Here is a 21789-nt window from a genome sequence, read left to right on the forward strand (position 1 = left end):
ATCTCCCCTTGGATGGCTGATAGGCACCTCTCCCTGTGCCTGCGTGGAGCCCCTGCTCCCCCACAACACGATCTCCCCACAGCCTTCTGACTCCATCTTTCCAGTTGGTCAGGTCAGAACTTTGAAGTCTTCCTTAACTCTTCTCTCTCACCTCCAATCCTTCAGGAAATACTGGTAACTCTGCCTTCCAAACATGTCCCAAATCCAACCACTTCTCACTACTGCCAATGGCTTCCACGCTGCCTCAAGCCACCACTCACTCGCACATGGACTGCCTCAAAGGCCTCCTATCAAATCTTCCTGCCCCCAACGTGGCAGCCACCTGAGTCAGACCACGCCATTGCTGTGCTAAAATCCCTCCAGTGGCTCCCCCATGTCACACAAAGTGAAAGTCCCAGTTCTTTGATGGTACAGTCTTCCATGATCAACTCCTCTCCTATCCTCTGCCCTTGCGCCCATCTCTATCCACGGACCTCACACCTGCAGGTCTTTGCACTGGCTCTTCCCTGCCCACGATGCTCTTCCACCACACGCTTACCTGGCCAAGTCCCCCAACTCCTCCTAGTCTTCAGTCCAGTGTTATTTTTCAAAGACACATCTGCTGACCACCCCACTTAGGGATACAACCGGCCTCCCCACTTCCATACTCCCAGCCCCCTTTAACCTGCTCCAGTTTTTCTTTTTCTTCCCATTTACTACCCTCAAACGTTCCGTATCATTGGCTTATTGTGCTTACTGTGCTTGGCCCATCTCTTCCCGGCTAGAAGACAAACAACAGTAGGGCAGAGATCTTGGTCCATTTTATTGGCCAATTGATCCCAAGGGCCCAGACCTGGCAGAGTACTTTTATTAAGTGAATGAAAGACTAAAAGAATGGTGCTGGGCTTCTGGTGCTGCCTCAAGTGAAGGCTTTGCCATGGTACACTGTGTCCTGTGACCCCAGAGAAGGGAAACTAAGACCAAGTCCCGCTAAGGGCTCACCAGGCCACGGGGGCTTATGAACACTCCAGGCAGCTGTGAGGAGGGCTGCGCTGGGGACTTTGGATGCTTCTCAGCCAACAGCCCCCAAGTTTAATGGCCAAAAACAAAGACGCTGTAGAGACGAATGCCCTGAGATGTGTAATGGGCCCAGACCTGCCAGCTCACAAACAAGACAGGCAACAGAATGCTCTCCCAGACTCGCCACCGGAGCAGGGCTGGGAACAGAATCATGAGGACTTAGCCTTTCAGACTTCCGGATCTTGTTTTAAGAAAATTCAATCTGGAAAAAACACAGCATTGCTGGACAGGCTTGTGGTAGGTCTGATGGTTCACTCTGCAAGAAGATTCACGGTAGGTCTCCATTAAACAAGGAGCCCACCCTTGCCATGGACCTTAGGAAGCCTGATCCAAAATCCACCTGACCACAGAGCAGTGTGATGGGGAGGAAGGTGCACTGGACTGGGAGCCAGGAGACCTGGGTTCTTGGCCTACCTCTGCCCCGACTCGCTCTGTGACTCTGGGGAGGTCACCAGCCCCCACTGGGCCTGAGTCTAAGCATTGACCATCTGTCAGGTGCAGCACTGCGGGCTGATTCAGAGACCATGGGCCAAGTCTGTGCCACTCAGAGCCTTCCTGCCAGCAGAGGAGACAGGTACACAGATACCCCCTGCCCATGACTATATTCATTGAGCCTCTGTGATGTTCTAGACACTGCTCTGAGCAGTAGGAACTCATGTCGTCTCTACTCTACACCTATACCATCATCAGACACAGCTATACGCCCACCTACAGATGAAGACACGAGGCATAGTGGGGTTAATCATCTGCCCAAGGTCCCACCAAGAGCTGGTGGCAGAGCCAGCACTGCCCTGGCATCCTGTCCCTGGATCTGGTACTCTCTATCAGTTCGCCATTCTGCCAGCAGGTGCAGCGATGTGGCTCAGGTGCATGTCAGAGGCCGGCACCCACAGCAGAGGGGTACAGCAGAGGGGGAGGGAGAGGGACATCAGGAAGGCTTCTAAGAGCAGAGTACAGAAGGACAAGGAGGCATGTGCCAGGTAGATGGGACCGTGGGAGGCACTGCAGGCAGGGGCACTGAGGGAGCCAGGGCCAAGGAACTTAAACTCGCCTGGCAAGTGAGAGCCACTACAAACAGGTGTCCAGGCTGGAACGCAGGGCTCCAGAGACACTCTGGTGCAGGCTAGCGCGAAAGGGCAGGCAGAGGCCTGTTGATGGCAGATCCAGTAAGTCAGCTTCCGAACCTGGACTTTATCCTGGCTGTCAATACTTCCCAACCTGGATACACATTAAACTGCTGGGAGATTTGAAAAATCCCAGTATCTGCTAAAAACAATGGCCAATCTAATGGCAATGAGCACCCTAGTGCAGAACTATGGCCTCTAAATGCCATTTCCCAGTAAAAGGAACCAGGGCTCCTTTGAAAAAACAATGGACTCTAGTACAAGATGAGCCCAGGATGCTGTATCATCCCAAACATCAAGGAGACTACTGGGGACTGCTGGGCCCTGTCAAGGACTCAGATGCCTCCAATGGCCAACGATGAAATCCGGAAGCATCAGTGAGGATAATGATACCATGCATCAAAATGCACCCGGCATGTTTAAAAGCACAAGTTTAAAACTCTAATTAGGTGCTACTATTGGAAGAAACTACTCAACCAATTTGGTATCTCGAAGACATACATGCAGGGAAAGAATCAAGCTTTTCCTATATAAACTTTACCACTGGGTCACCAAATAGTAATCAAAAGGAAATGTTGCAGTTGGCAAATGAAGAAGGAATGACAGAATTAGAACGTTGCCATGTTGCAACCTTGCATTAACCAACAAGTTTAGGTGTTGAATAGCAATGGCTGCTACCCTCTCAAAAAGAAAGAGCACCAGATATTACATGCCACTTGACAAAGAGCATGAAGCCACTTATGAAGTCATCCCACCACCCCTTCACCCCACAAAAGAGAAAATGAATCTGTCAAGTTTCTAGATCCAACTAGCAGTTTACAAGAAATACAGAGGAACCTATTAAATGACACTTGGGGATGAGAGTGCAGCATTCAGACTGTGGGAAACTGTTCTGGAGGAACAACAAATACGTTATAAGAGGAAATGGATGGTTATGGGGTGTCTAGAGTCAAGAAAAACGTCGACCAATCACAACGTGTAGACCTTACCCAGACCAATTCAAACAATCTGTTAAAACATGCAGTTATAAGATGTATGAGAAAATTGGAAATTTCAACACTAACATTTGATGATAGCAAAGAATTTTTTTTAGCTATGATAATAGAATTTTTTAAGAGGCCTTATCATTTAGAGATACATACCAAAAAGTTCACAGATGAGATAATATAATATCTAAAATTTATACAAGGTGCTACAGAGGGTAGGATGGGGGTGTGGATGAAAAAAGATTGGCCACAAGTTCATTGTCGAAGTGGGGTGAAGGGTGTATGGGAGTTCATTATACTATTCTGCAGACTTTTACTTTTTACAGTTTGAAATTTTCCATAATAAAAAGTTATAAAAATACTAGGCCCCACCCCCAGAGAATCAAATTAATTAGTGTGGGCTTTAGCTCAAGCTCTGGTCGTTTTTAAGGCTCCCCAGGTGTTTCTAATGCTCAGTTAAGGCTGAAACTACTGTAATCACTCACACGAGACGCCAGGAGCCCACACCGGGACCAAGGCAGAGCTCCAGGAGGAGGCGGCTGGCCTGGGAGGGGTCACACCAAGGACAGGAGCAGGTGGGGGAGGATGAGGACAGGACAGGGTCGAAGATAGTGCAGATATTTCAGGCTCGGGTGACCACGGGTGCTGGTCATTGGAATAGGGAACGTGTCAGGGCTGGTGGCTCTGGGGGCCTGGGAGCAGGTGCTGAGTGGGTTTTGGACTTGCTGAGTTTGAGGGGGCCCTTGTAACTTCGGTGGACGTGTCTAGTGGACAGTTTGGCCATGAGTCTAGAGAGCTGCACAGATCCTACAGCAGACACAGAAACTTGAGCCCCAGAGGCTGTCCCCAAAACTGAGATGGGTCAGGACGGCTGCAGCCAGTGATGACATGAGGGCCACTAGGAAACAACAGCTCCTCAGCCCCAGGGCCTGGATGACTTCGTTCTTTTCACGACCGGTCTCCATTCCTCGCCTCTCCATCCCTTGTCCTCCTTCCTCAGATAGAAGCCCAAAGGACAGCTGGCCAGGCCGAGATACCCTGCCTTCCAGGGCAGGCACTGAGCTCCTGGCCACCTATGCGAGAGGGTAGTGCAGCCTTTGGCCGCCAGACTGGCCTGAAACGGCCAGTGCACATTCATTCACCAAACATTTACTGAGTGCCTGTCTGTGCCAGGCCCTGTGCTAGGCAGGCGTGAACAGGAAGCCCAGGGTCCCGCCCTCAGGGAGCTTGCATTCCAGGGGGACGCTGACAATAAACAATTATACAAACACACACACACTTTGGAATTTTATAACATGGCTTCTCAGCTGGGGGAAGAGGCCACAGAATCCAAGAGCTTTCTCGGGGTGTTGGGAAAATGGCCCAACTTCACCAGGCAGCGCCGCCATAATAACCCAGGCCCCCTGAATCAGAGAGTTGATGGGGTCTCACTTATGGCAGCAGCAACTAAGATCCAGCAGGGAGATGACCCACCCTAGGCCACACATCGAGTTTAGATCTTAAGACAACTTTGCATTCTCAAAGTCTGCACTGAGAGTTTTGTAAGCAATGAGTTTTTTTTTTTTTTTTTTTTTGAGACAGAGTCTCACTGTGTTGCCCGGGCTAGAGTGCCGTGGCATTATCCTCGCTCACAGCAACCTCAAACTCCTGGACTCAAGCGATCCTCCTGCCTCAGCCTCCCGAGTAGCTGGGACTACAGGCATGCGCCACCATGCCCGGCTAATTTTTTCTATATATTTTTAGTTATCCAATTAATTTCTTTCTATTTTTAGTAGAGACGGGGTCTCACTCTTGCTCAGGCTGGTTTCGAACTCCTGAGCTCAAACGATCCGCCCACCTCAGCCTCCCAGAGTGCTAGGATTACAGGTGTGAGCCACCGGGCCCAGCCTGTAAGCAATGAGTTTATTCCTCACTCTTCTAAACTATGAGGTCTTTTTCTTGGAGCAAAAATGATCACTGATCACAGAGGACCAAAGGGCCCTCCCCCAGAAGCCGGGACTTACCACTGAGTCCAGAAACTGAATGTAACACTCCAGCCCAGGCCTGGTTTCGCAGAACTGCCGGAAAAGCAGCCTCCCAATTGGCTGCTTGTCACATAAACTGCAGTAATCTCTGTCTGGAGACAAGAAAAGAAGCATGTGGTGAGACCCAGGAGAGGGCCAGGCAGAGCGTTCCTGTCAACTCCACACCTGGAGGCAGGGCCCCGGATGGATGGAGCAAGGTGACTGGCAAACTCTCAGGACCCTTTATGTAAGTCAAAGTCTCTGCAGACTCAGAGAGACAAGGTCAGTAGAGGAAGGCACCAGTTATGACCCAGCCTCTTCCCCTGCCTCCCTCCCCCTTTCGATGCTCTGACTTCTATATGGATGTGCCATCAGTTCTGGGGACTGATTCCATCCCCTGGCAGGCCGGTCAGCACATCACGTTCCCTGATTACAGTGACTGGATAGGGTGGCAGGCACACAACGTAAGCCAGTCCAATCAGACTGAACCCCAGACTGCCTGGTGCTCTCTTCCTCTGGAGGCTGCGGTACGTGGGTGTGAGGCCAGGGTCTGCTGTGGTGTTTGACATTGCAAGGGAAGCCGCTTTGAGTAAGAGGCTGACACAGAGAGGAGACAAGAGCTGGGAAAATTACAAGAAAGAGAGTTGGTGCCCTGGTGATGTCACGTATCTCTGGATCAAATCATGCCTGCATCCCAAACAGCATCTGAAATGCTTATTTATGAGACAACATATTCCTCTTGTCTGGGGCAGTTCAGAAAATTTTAAATTGCCTGTAGTTCAAAGCATCCTAAGTGGATACAGTAAAAAGAAAAAATTAAAAATCATTTTTGCCCAATTGGAGAAAAGCCCAGTCTTAGGACGCTTCAAATTATGAAAACTGCATTTTCCAGCGGAGGAGCTAGAGGCAAGGAGACAGGAAGTGACCCACCCTCAGCCGCTCAGTAGCCAAGAGGGTTCTGAAGAGGAAATAGTGCAAGACGTTCAGTCTGGAGGCCCAGGGACCAGGGTGCTAGGCAACAACTTGCTGTGTTACTTCCAACAACTCATCTGCCCTCTCTGGGCTTAGTTTCTTCCTCTGAAAATGGAAATCGCATGTTGGAGCTGGGATGGGGGGTCCCTTTCCTTCTGGCTCTTCCTGCAATGATGCCAAAGCCTCTGTATGAAGTTGTCTCTGGCCAGAAATGCTCACAGGACTCCCGGAGACACACTGCCTCAGACCCTCTCCAGCATTGGACACTGGGCCTTCGATTTTGCAGCTCTGCGTGGGACACGGTCAGTTGGCTTCATGGGGAAACCGAGAAGGTCCTAGAGCTTGGGAAGGAGGGCGATGTGGCCGGAGGGGATGACCAAACCCCTGCCAGGGGTAGAGGAGGAGCCAGGCCAACATCCCCCTAGCAAGGGTTTCTCTTGAGATACGGAAGGCAACAAGGAGATGTGAACACAGCCATGGCGCCAGCACAACGTTGATCTGGAGTCACAGAGAGTTCATCCAGCAGGTCAAGCTATGACTCGCAGAGAGGGAGGATCTCCAGGTAGCTGTGGCGTGGGCTCGGGAGCTAAGCCGCTGGTGTTCAAACCCCAGCCCTCCACTCACTGCCTGTGTGACCTGGGGCAACTGACCTGGCAATACTGTCCCTCAGTTTTTCACCTGTAAACTTGGACCTAGCGCCAAGGACTGTCATGAGAATGGAATAAGACAATGCACAGAGTACTCAGACCAGAGGCTGGCACATAGGACGTGCTTACTAAACACCACCTGTTATCGTCATGGATGTGGGATTTTTGGTCTGTCCCCTCTCCCTTCCTTTAGGGAACCTCCTCTCTCCCAGTCTGCACAAATACAACCCAAGCCTCCAATTCTAAAAGGGAGCCCTAGCCAATCAGAGGCCTCTGTCTCCAGCCACAGTGATAAGTTCGGGGACGGCTGGGATCCAGTCCTGGCCAATCAGGTGAGGGCATGTGACCACGCAGCCCGGAGTCCTCCCAGGGCTTTTGCCCAACGTCAGGAAGGGCCTCTGGGATGACTGGTCAGCCAGGAGCTGCCAGGACTCGCCCTCTAGGCAGCTAGAGCCCACGGAGAACAAAGCCCCCCCCACGCCTGCACAGGGCGAGCAGAGCCCCCACATAGGCAGGCAGCCCCACGCCGGAAGTTTATTTACCGCACAGGGTGGTCACCTAAGCCAGTGGGCATTGGGTGTCTTCTCTTGGAGCTGAAAGAACAGTGACTGGGCACACGGGCTGGAGAGTTCTACGGCCCGCTTCTTTCAGCGGTAAACTGCCTGTGGGCAGGGCCTGTTTTTGTAGGAATTCACCAGTTCTAAATGTCGTAGGTAGAGGAAGGTGCTCAAGAATATTTCATTCTCTCCTGAGTGAGTGGGTATGCCATCCACTACGTGGATGCACCACCAGCAAAGTCTTCCTCTGGGCCCTCTCCCCAAGTGGTTTGGTGGCTCAAACTAGCCTTGGACTATTGCCTTAACTCTGCCCTTCAGCCGTGGGCGCAGTCTCCACCTGCCCAAGCACAGATGGTTCACAAACAGCCGTTCCAGCAAGCATTTAGCCTCAATATGTGCCAGGTGCTAGGGTGGGGGGGACGTAGGGATTCGGTCCCAGCCCTCAGGGAGCTTGGACTGGATTGGAAAGGGCAGCAGGGGGGTGTGTGGGTGAGCAGACAGAATCCCAAGTGACAGTAATAAATGTCAAATTAGATGAGTGTGATCTTCAGCCACAGTAGGGAACTTGGCCTCAGCGGCCTGTGACAGGTCTGCAGCCTGCACCTGTTAGCACAATGCCCTGCAGATACAGCCTGCACTCTGGCTGCCTCTCACTCAGCCTGGTCCCCCGAGGGGAGGAAAACAAACCTTTGCATCCTTTCCCAACCAGCGGAGCTTTCCCGGCACAAATACAGAACCAGAGTAAATTACCTTGTGTCAAACTCGCTTTATTCGATTACGGCAGAGAAAGCATCATAACTCACAACTCCTATGTGATCCGAGCAAGGTGCTCCCCATTTCCAAAGGCAGTTCTAAGATTTTATGTACCGTATTGTGATTCCTTAAGGGTTCATCTGACAGGATTGTTTCCTCTGCATATGGCATTTGCTGTCAGTATGGAAACAAGGCTGTTATAAACTCACAGCGCACAGTAAACGCCACGTGACTCGACACAAGCCGTCAGCACCTCGGTTCCGGGCCTCTCCCCGCTGTATGGAGGATCCCAGGCAAGAAAGCCACTGGTTGGAAGCCCAGGAAGAACTAAAAGGACCAGTGAGCATCTTTTTGTATTTTATTCTCAACTTCGAATAAAGATAAATGGGCCTATCTTCTGAGGGAGCACCCACAACAACAACAAAATCAAACAAAACGCAACGTTTACAGTTCTTTTAGAAATGGGTAAGGAGGCCATGGAAAGAAAACACGAATGTGGGAATGATCAAGGCAACAGAAGGAGGTACAAATCACAGTTCTTGATGTGTGGAGAGCAAGCCCGAGGTGCAGGTCACTTCTAGAAAGTCAGAAGACCCTGCAGTCGGAAGCATGAGCAGCTTTGCAACAGGTCCTTGGAGCGGACGCTTTCCGGTCTGTTTCAACAGAAGCCGCTTGTGTTGGTGACGGCCAGGCTGGAAGCGGGCCTGCCACAACCCTTCTCCCAGGTGTGCTCTGCTGGGGTTGCTGAGGAGAAGCATCCAGGAGGGGGCAGAAGCCTTTTCTCTCTCTCTCTGAATCTTTCGGTCTGGGATGTTGTACACACAGGCGCACACGCACTATACACGCATTGTACATACACAGGCCCTTTTAGATCGTGAAGATCAAGATCCTGCTTTGGGCCACATGCCTCGTTGGTCTTTTCCTCCAAGCAGGAAAGAGGCTGTCGTCACGTACGATGTGAGGGAGCATCAGGCTCCCCTGCCCCGGAGTATCCGTGAATCAGCCGGTCATTCTAACTTTATTCTTTTGGGTCCTTTGTTCACTCAACAAGCTCCCTTCCAAGTCTCCTGCTTTTTGATACTAGAAGTTTCCTTCAATGTTAAGGACCGCTTCTGGAATTCAACACCTGGGTGTGTGGGTAGGTGGGAGGGGACACACCTTATACCCACTGGGAGGTTAATGATCTGGTAACAGGAGTTAACAGCTGGCCACCAGCTGAGACCAAGAATGGGGCATCATCCTTGTGATGTGACATCTGGAAGAGGAAGGTGACCGGGAAAGGAGAAGGGTCTAGAAAGCCCATGATAAGCTCCAGGGCACTGAGTTGTACCCTTGATCGAAGGGCAGAGTGCCCTGGCAGGAGCGGGGGCCTGCTCTGCACACAGGACGCTGGCGGGACACACACTGGGAAGGCAGGCTGGACTCAGACGGGAAAGGCTGGGCTCCCAGGCCACGGAGTCTGCAACGGACTCGCCAACTCACTGGGGAATCAATGACTTGGGAGCAAAAATGATTCAAGTACATTCCTTGGAAAGAGGGACGAAAAGGGGAGGCGGTGGGGAGGGCAGGGAGTCCAGGACATTTACAGAGGAAGTCACGGGTTTGGGAGCCACTGTGGCCTGTGGGTTCGGGCCCTGGCTTTTGGGCAGGGCAGGCACCAGCTCCTGCGGTTGGGACCCTGCTCTGGTGAGGAGCTGGACTAAATTGGCTTTGTAGCCACACGTGTTGTTTGTTTCTTCAGAGGATTGACACTCCCACCTCCCAGGCATGCCCACAGCGCCTGGGAAGGCAGGATTGCCACACCTTCCGGCAGCACACCGAATTCCAGCCGCACCCTCGGACAGAATTTCTTCCCAGCAGACAGTCCCCTTAGCAAGTTAACAGACCTGTGCTTAGTCTTTGTCCTTGGCAGTGTGCCTACGAGCCAGCGAGAGAGGGAGGCACATTCGCGGATAGAGCTGGGAAGAGAAGCCACATAACGGTGTCCATGGGACAAAACTGCCTACATCAGTTGGGAAGAGCCCAGGAAGGTGTCTCGGCAGAGGGCCACAGACATCCTCTCGTGATGCAGGGTCGGTTTCGGGGGTGGCGCCCAGGCTGACATAGAGCACGGGGATGGGGATGATAGAGTAGCTGACGGCAATGCAGGCGGGAGAGAGGCTGAGTCCAAGGGAAGCAGGAGGAAAAGGTCAAAGCCAGAGAAAAATGGGCCTTGAGGTTGAGGGGAGGGGCAGGGAGGAGCCACAGTGGGAGGTGAATCTCCAGGTGAGACACCAGGAGGACCTTGAGGGCACGGTGACATGTGGGACAACGTGAATTAGGACAAGAATTCAGGGCTAGGTCTGAGACCACTGCAGGGTGCTACTGAGTAGACCTTCAAGAATGGCTTGCAGAAAATGGATAGGAAGCGGTAGGTCACGTGGGGAGGGGGGTGAGGCACGAAGGGGCAGGGATCAGCCAGGAGTGTTGAGTGAGGGGTCAGCAAGTAAGCTTCCTTGGTAATGGCTGTGACTGTCTGAAAATACACACGCAAGGTACACACGCACACATGCAGGCAACACGCATGTCCTGGAGGTCTGGGCACAGCCGAGTCGCTTCCAACTCTACCTTTCCTGGGTCAAGCCTGACACTTGCCAAACTGTCAACCAACAGAGACAACCAACAGAGACCCTGTCCCCACCACCTTCACCTGGTGACATCAGAGTGCTTTGCCGAGACCTCCCTTGTCTCTTAGCCTATTCTCATAATAAACTACTGACCACACCACAGGCCCAGGCCCATTGCCAAGGACACCAGCGTGGGAGAGTGCCTGGGCAGGGACAGTCTCAGCCCTGCCATCGACAGTCTGTGCAGCCCTGGACAAGTCACTTCCCATTGCTAGACCTCACTTTCTTCATCCATAAAATAGGAGAATTAGAGTAAATAACCTCTACATCCCTTCTCAGCCTGGAGACGTTCTCGGGGTGCCAGCTTCACAAAGGAAAATGATTACAGGGACTTGGACCTGATTCCAGCTCGGTTTTCACCAGGATTGCAAAGCTCTGTTTCTCCAGCCCCAGTGGGGGTTCCTGGTCTGATGTCCCTGGTTCTGAGGCAATGGTAGGAAAACGTCTCTGTAAAGGGCTAGCAGCGCATAGTCCAGGCTTCGAGGGCCACGTGGTCTCTGTCACGCCTATCCAGCCCTGCTGCTGTAGTGCAAGCCTTGCTAGACAACGTACAGCCCCTTATCTTACCGTGTGAAATGTTCGCGGATGTTGTGTTTGTTACAAATTGAAGGTTTGTGGCAACCTGGTGCCCAACAAGTCTTTCTGCACCATTTTTCCCACAGCAGGTGCTCAGTGTCACATTTTGGTAATTCTCTCAGTATTTCAAACTTTTTCATTATTATTATATCTGTTATGGTGATCTGTGATCAGTGGGCTTTGATGTTACCATTATAATTGCTTTGGGGCGCTGGGAACCGCGCCCGTGTAAGACGGTGAACGATACATAAATGCTGTGCGTGTTCTGACCGCTCCACCAACCAGCCTTTCTCCGATCTCTCTCCCTCTCCTGGGGCCTCCCTATTCCCTGAGACAGAGCAATATTGAAATTAGACCAATTCATAACCGCACAATGGCCTCTAAGTGTTCAAATGAAAGGAAGAATCACACACCTCTCACTTTAAATCAAATGCTAGAGATGATTAAGCTGAGTGAGGCAGGCATGTTGAATACTGAGGCCAAAAGCCAGGCCTCTGCCCCTAGCTGGTTAGGCAAGTTGTGAATGCAAAGGACAAGTTCTTGCAGAAAGTTAAAAGTGCCACTCTAGTAAACACATGAATAACAAGGAAGTGAAACGGCCTTATTGCTGATATGGAGAAAGTTCTCGCTGATAAGCCTTTTGGCCTCTAAGGTCACAGAGCAAGCAGCTGCAGTGCTACTAAAGAATTCTGTCCTCGGCCTCCTGCATGAAGCTGGGTCTCCATGGAGATTCTAGAAGGCGTGTGCTTATAGCTGACCAGGACACGCCCCAGAAACTCCAAGACACTACTCACGCTGCCTGGATCCCAGAGGCAGGCAGGGCTGCCGCGCTTGGGCAAGGACTTCCCCAGAGCTAGCACGGGCTGAGGGGCAAGCACGGGCTTGGGTCCAAATTCTACCTCTAACCTCTAGCTCAGTGGTTTTCAACTGGGGACAGTTTTGGCAATGTCTGTAGTCATTTTTGGTTTGCACAACTTGGGGGTTACTACTGGTCAGTGGGTAGGGGCCAGGGGTGCAGCTAGACGTCCCACACTGCACAGGACAGCCCCCACCACACAGAATCACCCCGCTCCAAATGGCGAGAGTGCCACCCCTGGCGGGGCAGCCCTGGGTTGCTACGGGGTGGTCGGCAAGTCCCTTTCCCTGAGGCCCAGCTGCCTCACGTCCGAAGCGGCCATCAGAGTCCGCCCACGAATGCTGAGGACGAGCAACAACCGATGTGAGCACACAGCCAGTCTTAGCACACAGCAGCCACTTCGATCACGTCTCCTCTCCTAGACTCAAGAAACGATGGCTTTGACTTCTCTGCAGATTCAGAAAGAAAACGGGTGTAGCTGGTGAAAGGGGCTTGAACGCCCATCAGCACCAAAGCAGGCAAAAGCTGCTCCAGCGTCCCTGAGCCACTCAGCCCTGAGCTCTGGGGGCAGGCGGGGCTCTGCCGTCCTGCTCTCTCTCACCGAGCCTCCCTCCCTGTCGGGAAGAAGCCACATGGGTCCCAACAGCACATGCCCGAGGTTAAACTCTCACAACCCAGTCAATTCCTTCAAGACTCACAACCCCCAGTGGACTTAGAAACAGGAATGATATTGATAGTGAAGATAAATAAATGCTGTCACTGTTTTCATTCTTTTCGAGTGACACGAAATGGGAACATACTTTCTTAATTAAGACTCTGGGAGGGCAACCGGAGTTTCCCAACAGAAAGAAGGCCGGGACACAGGCAGCGAGGACGGCACGGCCTCCCTCGGGTGGCCACGAAGCCCAGGTGCAGCGGGGGCTCCGGGAGAGCTGGCAGCACCCCTAGGGATGGGGACCAAGAAGAAGCCACAGCTGGGGATGTGGGGAGGGGTGTCTGAGACTGAAACCTGCGCGGGACTGTTTTCCTTGCTGCCCCAGGCACTCCTTGAGCTGGCGCCAAGGAAAACACACGTTCCATTTCAGAAGTAAGAGCAAGAACGGGACGCGGCTTCCTGAGGAAATGGAAACGCTAACACCGGAGCCCTTGGAAATGAAACCACATGTTGATTGCGGGGGCAGCGGGAGGGGGGCTCCGAAAGGGATGCCTGGAGCCATCTCTCTACTAACTGGAGGTTCATTTCATTTCATTTTATTGACTTTGTTTTCCCGCAATACCAGGTTACGGGGGTAGAGGGACCTAACAGAACCTAAGGCAGTTCAGGAACAGATGTGAGGAGACCGCACCAGGCAGAGGCTGCGAGCCTCCACTCCGTGTTTCAGGTCTGAAACCATAAACAGAAAAGTGATTTGAAAACAGCTTTCTCTTAAAAATCCCCGCCAAAGCTGGAGAAAACAATCGGGCGCCCGCTCTGAGGAGAAAGCTCTCTGACGTTCGAAAGGCAAGATAGCATCATGGTAACGCCAGTCCTTCACAACCCGCCCCTTGGAAGGAGCAGGAGAGGAGAAGGGACACATTCGGGATTTGGTTAGCAACAGCTGAGCGGGCTCCTATTACTTCAAGAAAGATGTTTTTATGTGGATAAAAAATGACACATGGCACCTTACACAAACACAAACACATTCAAACCAAATCCCACCGTCTTCCTGTGCCTTTTGTCCCCTTCATTCTGATCTCAAGTTTTGCTGAATGTCTTGTGCTTGTCACATGTCTCTGTAGGATGCAATATATTAAGCCCAGGTCTTACAAAGGTTGGTGGCACCTGGACAGGCCACGTGTAAAACCACTTAGTTCAAGGGTATTTGGGCCTGGGCTGCCAGGCGGGGGTTGCGGGGAGGAAAGAAGGTTTTTGTCTGTCGATCTGTGGAAGGAAGAGACGGGTGGGCTGAAGGGTGCTTGTGGGGGCCCCTGCCTCTCTGCTGAGGGTCCAGGTCTGTGGCTTGAACCCACTGGATGCAGTCAAGGAGGTGTCTGGCCAAGGGGCTGAGTTGGACAGGACGTGGAGAACACGCCATCCCCACAGGGCCCCCAGAGTCAGGTAGTGACTTCTCTCTCATCCTCAAGGCCAAGAAAAGCAAAGAATTTGGATGTTTCTTTTCAGTGGGAACAGGACAAAGCATTGGGTGGGTGAATGGAGGGGTGGCCTGTAGCGTAGACTGAGGGAATGGCCAGGGCACGTGGCAGGCAGGGCCAGATGCTCTGCGGCCAACAGTTGGAGAAGGCCTGGCATATTGGAAAGGTCTGCACCACTGAGCCCTAAGCCTTCTCCTCTGTCCCAAAGCCCGGCAGCCTCTGACCGTAAAGCTACGCTTCTGCGATAACCTGGAGAGAACGTGACAACCAAGAGGCGTCGGTGGAAGAGGCACCTGGCACATCAGCAGTGCTGGTTCTTTAAAATCTGGGGCAAGAAGGAAATACACCAATGCGTGACCCGTGGTTTCCACATTTCTAGATTTTCAAGGTTTTACAAATGAGGGGAGAACAACTATCCCAAAAGCACAGCTGCCAAATTGCTGCGATTAGGAAGAGCCTGGAAAGCGGAGGACTGTGACTGCCAGACGTCTCCCCCTTCCGTGCGGGGATTGGGTAATGTGCAGGTGCTTGAAGGACGTCGTGTTTTACCCTGCATGGCCCGAGGCGGAACCTTCCAGTGCGCCAGGACCAGGCCTGCTGAGGTGCCAGGCATCGGGACAGTCTGGTGGGTGGTGGCTGCTGTCCGTGTGCCGGAGACTTAGGGCCTTTACTCCCTCGTGCTCTGCCGGCCACCATCGGGAGGCGCCATCCCCTTAGGAGGACATTCTTTCTACAACATTTTCTGCCCTTGAAAGGAAATTTCCATGCTGATACAAGCAGTTTTAGAAAGTGAAACGCCCAGGCCACACCCAGACCGATTGCATCAAATCTCTGGGTGTGGTGTATTTGCTGTTAAAGCTCCCCAGTTAGCGCACCAATGTGCGTCAACTATAGGGGCTAGTTCACCGTTTATCCCCAGTGCCTGGAACAGTGCCTGGCCCGGCAGAGTGCAGGTGTATGTGTAAAATGAACGAATGACTGGACAGACGAACGAACAAAGCAATGTGACAGGGAGCCCACACACTTCCAAATAGGGGAGCATGGATCTAAGGCCCCCACTCTCTTGACACGCCCCCCCCCGCCATGGCTCTTCTGCCAGAAATGAAGGTCTCCCTGAAGCAACTGGGTAATGAAGAGCTGCGCCTAACGTGGCTTCCACCCAAGGGAAACAAAAGGGCCGGCGGGGCTCACTGGGCTCCTGGTGCCTGGGCCGCTGCCTGCCATGCTTAGAGCTGCACCGTGGTGAGCCCGGAGCCCCAGGAGTGAGGTGGCCTGAGCCCGGGGCCCTGCCTGGCTCACTGCTTTCCAGAAAGGACACCAGAGCATGGGGCTGGGGCCCGGGGACTGGACTTTGCCGCCAGCTCTACCTCTGACCCTGCATGACCTCAGACCCATCCTTCTCCTCTCTGGACCTTGGTTTCCCCTTTTACAAAATGAGGCTGATGAACAAGAGAAGCTTCCATGTCGCCGCCTCCCATTTGGAGAGCTCCATGGGGAGGTCGTGAGCCTGGTGGGAAGGGAGACATCAGAGCCCACGCAGAGTTCACCATCATTGGGGTCTTTAAACCCACTCAGCCTCCTCCCCTCTCACACCTGCATCGTGGCCATAGAGCTGGGGCAACGCAAGCCTGGGAGTCGTCACCCCCGCTCTGTGCCTCAGTCTCTCTCAAGTGCATTTCAGGTTGACCCTTGGATAACGATGCCCAGCCGCTTCTGCCTGCATACTGCCCTGGCCTGCCAGAAAAGAGAGCAGGGAGGGGTGGGGGCCCTGAAGCCTGGGAGGCTGGGCCCACCTTGCCTTCCAGGGCCCGGGCTTGGCTTCACCTGGAGCTATGAGCTCATCACGCAAAAGCCACAGGAGGGCAGGGCAGGGAAGTGGTTGGGCAAGCAGGGGGCCAAGGCAAATAGCAGCCTCCCTGCAGACCTGGCTTGTCCTGCCCCAGCCCTGACGAGGATCCCAGCTCCTTCCTGGGCCGTGGCCAGGGTCTAGCGAGGCTCACGGCTGTGCCGGCCAAAGTGGCTTGAGAAATGAATGTCTGGGAAGTGGGAGGCAACTGATGGTCTCCTGAAAGTCCTGATGTCTCAGGGTCCCAAGACCCCCAGCCACCCTCAATCCTGCAGACACGATCCCCATCAAAGGCTCAGCCAACAACAGTGTGTGCACTTCCAGAAACAGGAAGCACTCCACCCGCAGTGCCCAAGGTTCTTTCCCAACACCATGCTAAGAGTCCATGTTCATTTTGAGACCATGCCTATCTTTCTGTAATACTGCCCCTTGGTCCTTGTTCTCGGGATGCAGAGGACGAACGTCTGGAGGCAGTTATTCTGTGCTCCTGGAGTCTTCCGTTAGCCTCCAGTTCCCCCCTCAGTCCACACAACACCCCAGCTTTGTTTCCCCAAGGAACAGAGCATGGTGGGTTTAGCCCGCTGGAACCCGAGCTGGGTCTTTGGTGATTCAATGTCAAGCTACATCAGCTCCTTCCATAAAGCCTCCTCCCATCTTTGCTCAGCTGAGCCCCAGACTCAGTAACGGCTGCGGCTGGCGTGAAGAGGGAGCGCTGGGCGCATTCCCAGGCAGGCTGAGCTCACCCACTGCCCAGGTTCCGCGCGAGAAGTGGGGAGCAGGCATGTTGCGTCGGCAGAATCGAACACAGGGAAAGCTGGAGTCTAGGTTCAGACCTCACCTACAGGAATTACATAGTTGATGCTGTCGGGACTTTTGACATGGATTTTTATAGTTCGGCAGAGCTAGTTTTCAGAAAGAGACGAGCTTTGGGTCGGACAGGGACCTTTCCACTTTGCCACCTGATGTACAACAATAATAACTGAAACAATGGCAAACATGATCGGGGTGCTTCCTGCACACCCGGCACCGTGCTAGGCACTCTATATGCTTGTCTCATGCAACCCTTATGACTGCCCTAGGAAACAGGTGCTATTATCAGCCTACATTTTAGATACCTAAAAAAGAGGTGCTAAGAAGGAACTTGCATAGGGTCACAGCGCTAGTAAGAGGCAAAGCTGGGATTTGAACTCAGCTCTTGATGACAGCAGAACAACTATTCTGCATCTTTTAGCTTCTAAGGGATCCATGGCAGCAGCAGACAAGGACCGAGACCTTGAGAGGTGGATGACATCACATGAATGGCACCACCTGGCAACATCCATGGGCCCTCGGGGGAGAGGAGGCACCCATCACCCAGATGTACTGCTGACCTAGTGATCATTCAGAGTCCTCAGGCCCGGGGCTCCTCTGCACTCTGAGCCCAGGAGCTCCAGCTTCCAGGAGACCGTGACAAGGGAACACCACAGCAGCTCAGGGACCAGCTATCACCTAGGCGTTTACATCCACTGGCTGTCCCGGTCCAGAAGAATTATCTGGAATGCCCTTCCCTCCGATCCTCCTCCAAAGAGGCTGACCCACGTACACTGCTCCTCCCCTGCTCTGAGCTCCTTTGGCTCTGTGATCCCCACTGCACACGTGATCGTATAACTTACATGCTGTCTCATACCTTTGGCTGCTGTCCTAAGAGTTGGCCCTGCCTCTTCGGCTAAATTGTAAATTTTCTGTCTCTACCACCACCCTCTTTGCCTCCCCTGTAGAGCTTGGGACAGTCTGGACACTTATGAGGTCACCAATAAATATACGATTGATGAAAGCAGGACCAGCCATGAGAAAAGTTATTCACTAAGATCCTGTTTACACTTCTTTTGTCAAAACAAATCTGTTGCTCCTTTAAGGAGAGTCTTAACATCCCTGGTGTCTAAAAGTCAATGCTTGGCTTGAACAGGGTGTTGGAATTGCTTTTCACAGCACATTCCTCTGCAGGGACCTACAACGAGGCAAGTCCTTAAGCCAACAGGACAGGAGTCCAAAAGGGCTGGACCCAACCTGGAGTAGGCAGGGACCAGGCCGTCCTGCTCCCCACGCATCCTGGCGCCCAGCACAGGGCCTGGCACAGAGCCGGCGCACAACAGCATTGGATGGGCGAATGAATGAATAAATCAACAACCCAGTGCATCAGTTCTCAGCTGATGGCTGGATTCAGCCTGTGCCGAGCCAGGCTGTGATCTGCCACACAGGAAATGGGGCCCCGTCTTGACACTGACGTCCTCATCCTTTCCGGCCCACTAATGTCAGAGCTGGAGAAAGGGCAGGCTGAGGGGAGCACAGTCATAGAGCTTGTAGGAAACCAGAAGGAAAGCTAGTCCGATGCCCTCATCTCCCTGATGGGGAAACTGAGGCTCAGGTAGGGGAGGGGCTTGTCTTGTTCATCACCCCAGGGCTTGCTTAGCTTCCTGCCCAGCTGCTCACGGCCCTGCATCAATATGAGCAGGGTGCGGCTGAGGGGAAGTCCTTTATTAAAAGTCAAAGACTCTCACCCAACGGTCCCGCCCAAGCCTGGCACAGAGACCCTTATTCAGGCCTTTCCAAACCCCCTCCCGGGACCTGGCATTTTGAACACCATAAAGCATATAGCTGCTGTGTCAGCCTGAAGGCTCGTGAGCAATGCCACGCAGGTGTCTCATATAAATCTTCAAGGGCCGTCTCTGCAAAGAGCCAAGTAGACGTTTTTAATCATCGAGAGAGAAAAAGCGAAATGCCTCATGCATTTTCATTTTATCTAAGCAAAAGAGCACAATCAACTTGTCAGCATGCAGCACCATTTCTTGCCAAATACCACTTATTTTAAACTCAAGCTTTCTCAGCTTTACAAATACAGAGTAGAAACATGCAGAACCCCAAACACATGCGCTTCTCTCCTTTCTTTTTTAAGAGCCCCACATATCTCATAACTGTCTAGACCTCGTAAGCTCCGTCTCGGCCTCGAGTGCTGTTCTCTGTCTGTTAAGGCCTCTCCTCCTCCCTCTGACTGCCAGGCTCGAAAGCGACACTTTGACAGATACATAACTGATGCTACACTTAGCACAAGACAGATAACTGAGAAAAAGAAAAAAATGATTGAGATGATCAAAGAATATGACTGTGGTAAAACCCCTGTTTCTAACTGGTCTGAAAATGTAACCCATAATAGCTGTTTGTCTTAATTACTCCTTGCCAAGAACAATGTTCAGATGATTGAAAAATTCCAAACTGGAACCTCCAATGCTTACTTATTTTTCCTTCTGAGCACCTGCATGGAGAGAAGTTTTACTCAGAAAATATAATGTTAATAACAGCAACAGGCAAACTGTAAGCTCCTCATATGCAGATAAGCTGCTTTGAAAGCCCTCCGAGGACTTTTTCACGAGGGCCCTGGGTTCTGAAAGGTTGGGCTATAACTGCATTTTGCACTAGATGAGTCAGAGTCAGTTAAAGTAGGCACTTATGGCACAGCAGGAGGGAGCCTGAGACCCTTCCCTGCACACAGGATCCTTACTTGGGGCCAGCAGCTGACAAAGTCGGACCTACGTGCAGCTGGAACCAAACTGGGAATGTATACGGCACAGCCCAAGCAACCACCACTGGAGAAAAACCCAGTTCCTCCCAAAGGTGGCTTGTAATTGGATTTTCATTCTGGAAGCACAGCTCACAGACGTCGTTCAAAGTCAGGGTTAAGCCAGGGAAGGCAACAGGACACCCTGAACTTCTGGTCCAGACCAAAGCAGTTGCAGAGCTCCACCCTGGAAGGGAATCCCTCCAGACCCAGCTGCCTTATGGCTGTTGGTCACTTCAGTCCCCTGTATTCTTATCCAGGTCTGCTCAGCTCATTTAGCCGGGGTTGGATCTGGTAGAGCCTGCTCCCTCCTTTCCTCCTTTAAGGTGGATTTACTGAACACCTACTTTGTGCCCTGTGCTGAGCTAGGCCCAGAGAATCAAATGATCAGCAGAAACACCCACCACCCCTGCCCAAGGATCTCAGTCTAGCTCTGGACTCTACCTTGATGCTGACCTAGAACTCTGCCAGGATGAGGTGATAGACAGGGACGGGCATGAACCCGTCTGTAGACCACCTGAACTCAGATCCCAGCTCCACCTCTGGGACAGAAACAGCTGCCTATTACCCAATAGCTGTTCATCATGCTTTCCATAGCACTGGATCTCTCATTTTTAGCTGGACACATGACCACCTAAAAGAAAGACTACATCTCCCACCCACCTCTGCAGCTAGGGGTGGCTAGGTGACCAAGTTTTGACAAATGGAATGTGAGCAGCAATAATGGGTTCCAGTTAGTTCTGGGTTACACCCTTAAAGGGAAGGGCAGTGTGCCCCTCCCTTCCCCCTCTCCATTACCCCTCCCATAGACTAGAATGCAGACACAGGGGGGTACCGTCTTGGACCATGTCCACGAGAGCAACATCCTAAGGCCAGAAGGAGACTGGGAACTGAACGACCACATAGACAGAGTTTGCACAACAGCCCCAGACCCCAAGCCTGGCGCTGTTCCGTGAAGGAGACATAAGCTACCTTGTTGAGACCAGTGTCAGTCTGGGGTTTTGTTATAGCAGCTGAACCTACACTCTGCCCGGCATAACCATGAACTAGCTGCAGGACTTCTTCTCAGATGTACTTTATTGGTCCTAAAATGCAGGTAATAATACTATGACCTACCTTACAGGTACAGATCAGTCCGGGTGCTTACAGTGCCTGGCACGTGCTAGGCCTCAGAAAACACTCTTTATCCACTATTAACATAAGGGGCAGCCACTGGGCATTCTTGCCAAATCCCCCATACCCACCCTCTTCACTTGCCAGCTGGGAAAGAGTTTGAGCACAGGCTGCCCACAGGAGGTTCACCGGAACCAAATGGTCCCCCTCTGAGTCTCACCTGCTAAATCTGGACGAGTTTCGGCTGCTCCTGTGCCCTGGCGTGGGAGACCCAGGTGTGGCTTCAGACACGACATCCCTGCCCCCTCCCTCTGTCTGACCCTCGGTGCTGTAGTAACGCTCAGGGGTCCCACGCTCCTCAGCAGCTCCTGCACTTGATGAAATCGAGGACTGTTTTCCCAGTGCAATTAAAGTCCCCAAATCTCAAAACGCACGTGTTCAATTCTCAAGATGCTGATCTGAAATGCAGAACGTTTTTCCTTCTTTAGGGACACTATTTAGTCTCCCTTTCCTGCAATACCCCAGGTAATCCACATTGAAAGGACATCCTATTAAGAGTTATCGTTTAGATGTGGGAAGGCTCTGAAGTCAACAGAATGGCCTCTGCTGTATATTACATAAAATAAACAGCCCAGTTCCAGGAACTCAAAACACATGAGGAATCACATTTGTTTTCCCAAGATGCAAGAGTTGTGCAAGACCGCCCTCATCCTGGCCACATCGGGTCTTTCAGACTCAAGTGTCCCCAGGCTTCCCAAGGGCACAGGCGAGCGGCAATCCTGAGCTAGCCACACCAGCACCTGGGACAACACTGACTTCACTTATGAGGGATGGGAAGGCCGGTGGTGTGCGTGAACTCGGAACACAGACATCCAGGCAATCTTTGACCCCAGGCTACGGCATTAT

At 52.3% G+C, this 21789-nt stretch overlaps 1 protein-coding gene across 1 annotated transcript in view; it reads right to left on the reverse strand.

Annotated features, from left to right (window-relative positions):
- The window catches only part of GRK5 (G protein-coupled receptor kinase 5), a 195067-nt gene that overhangs the window by 51760 nt on the left and 121518 nt on the right, over window positions 1–21789 (reverse strand). Inside the window, exon 3 of the mRNA XM_012642435.1 lies at window positions 5173–5285. Within this exon, the coding sequence (XP_012497889.1) occupies window positions 5173–5285 (113 nt within the window). The remainder of the gene's footprint in view (window positions 1–5172; window positions 5286–21789) is intronic.

This window comes from Propithecus coquereli, unplaced genomic scaffold, assembly GCF_000956105.1.
Source record: "Propithecus coquereli isolate 6110/MARCELLA unplaced genomic scaffold, Pcoq_1.0 Scaffold179, whole genome shotgun sequence".
Lineage (NCBI taxonomy): Eukaryota > Metazoa > Chordata > Mammalia > Primates > Indriidae > Propithecus > Propithecus coquereli.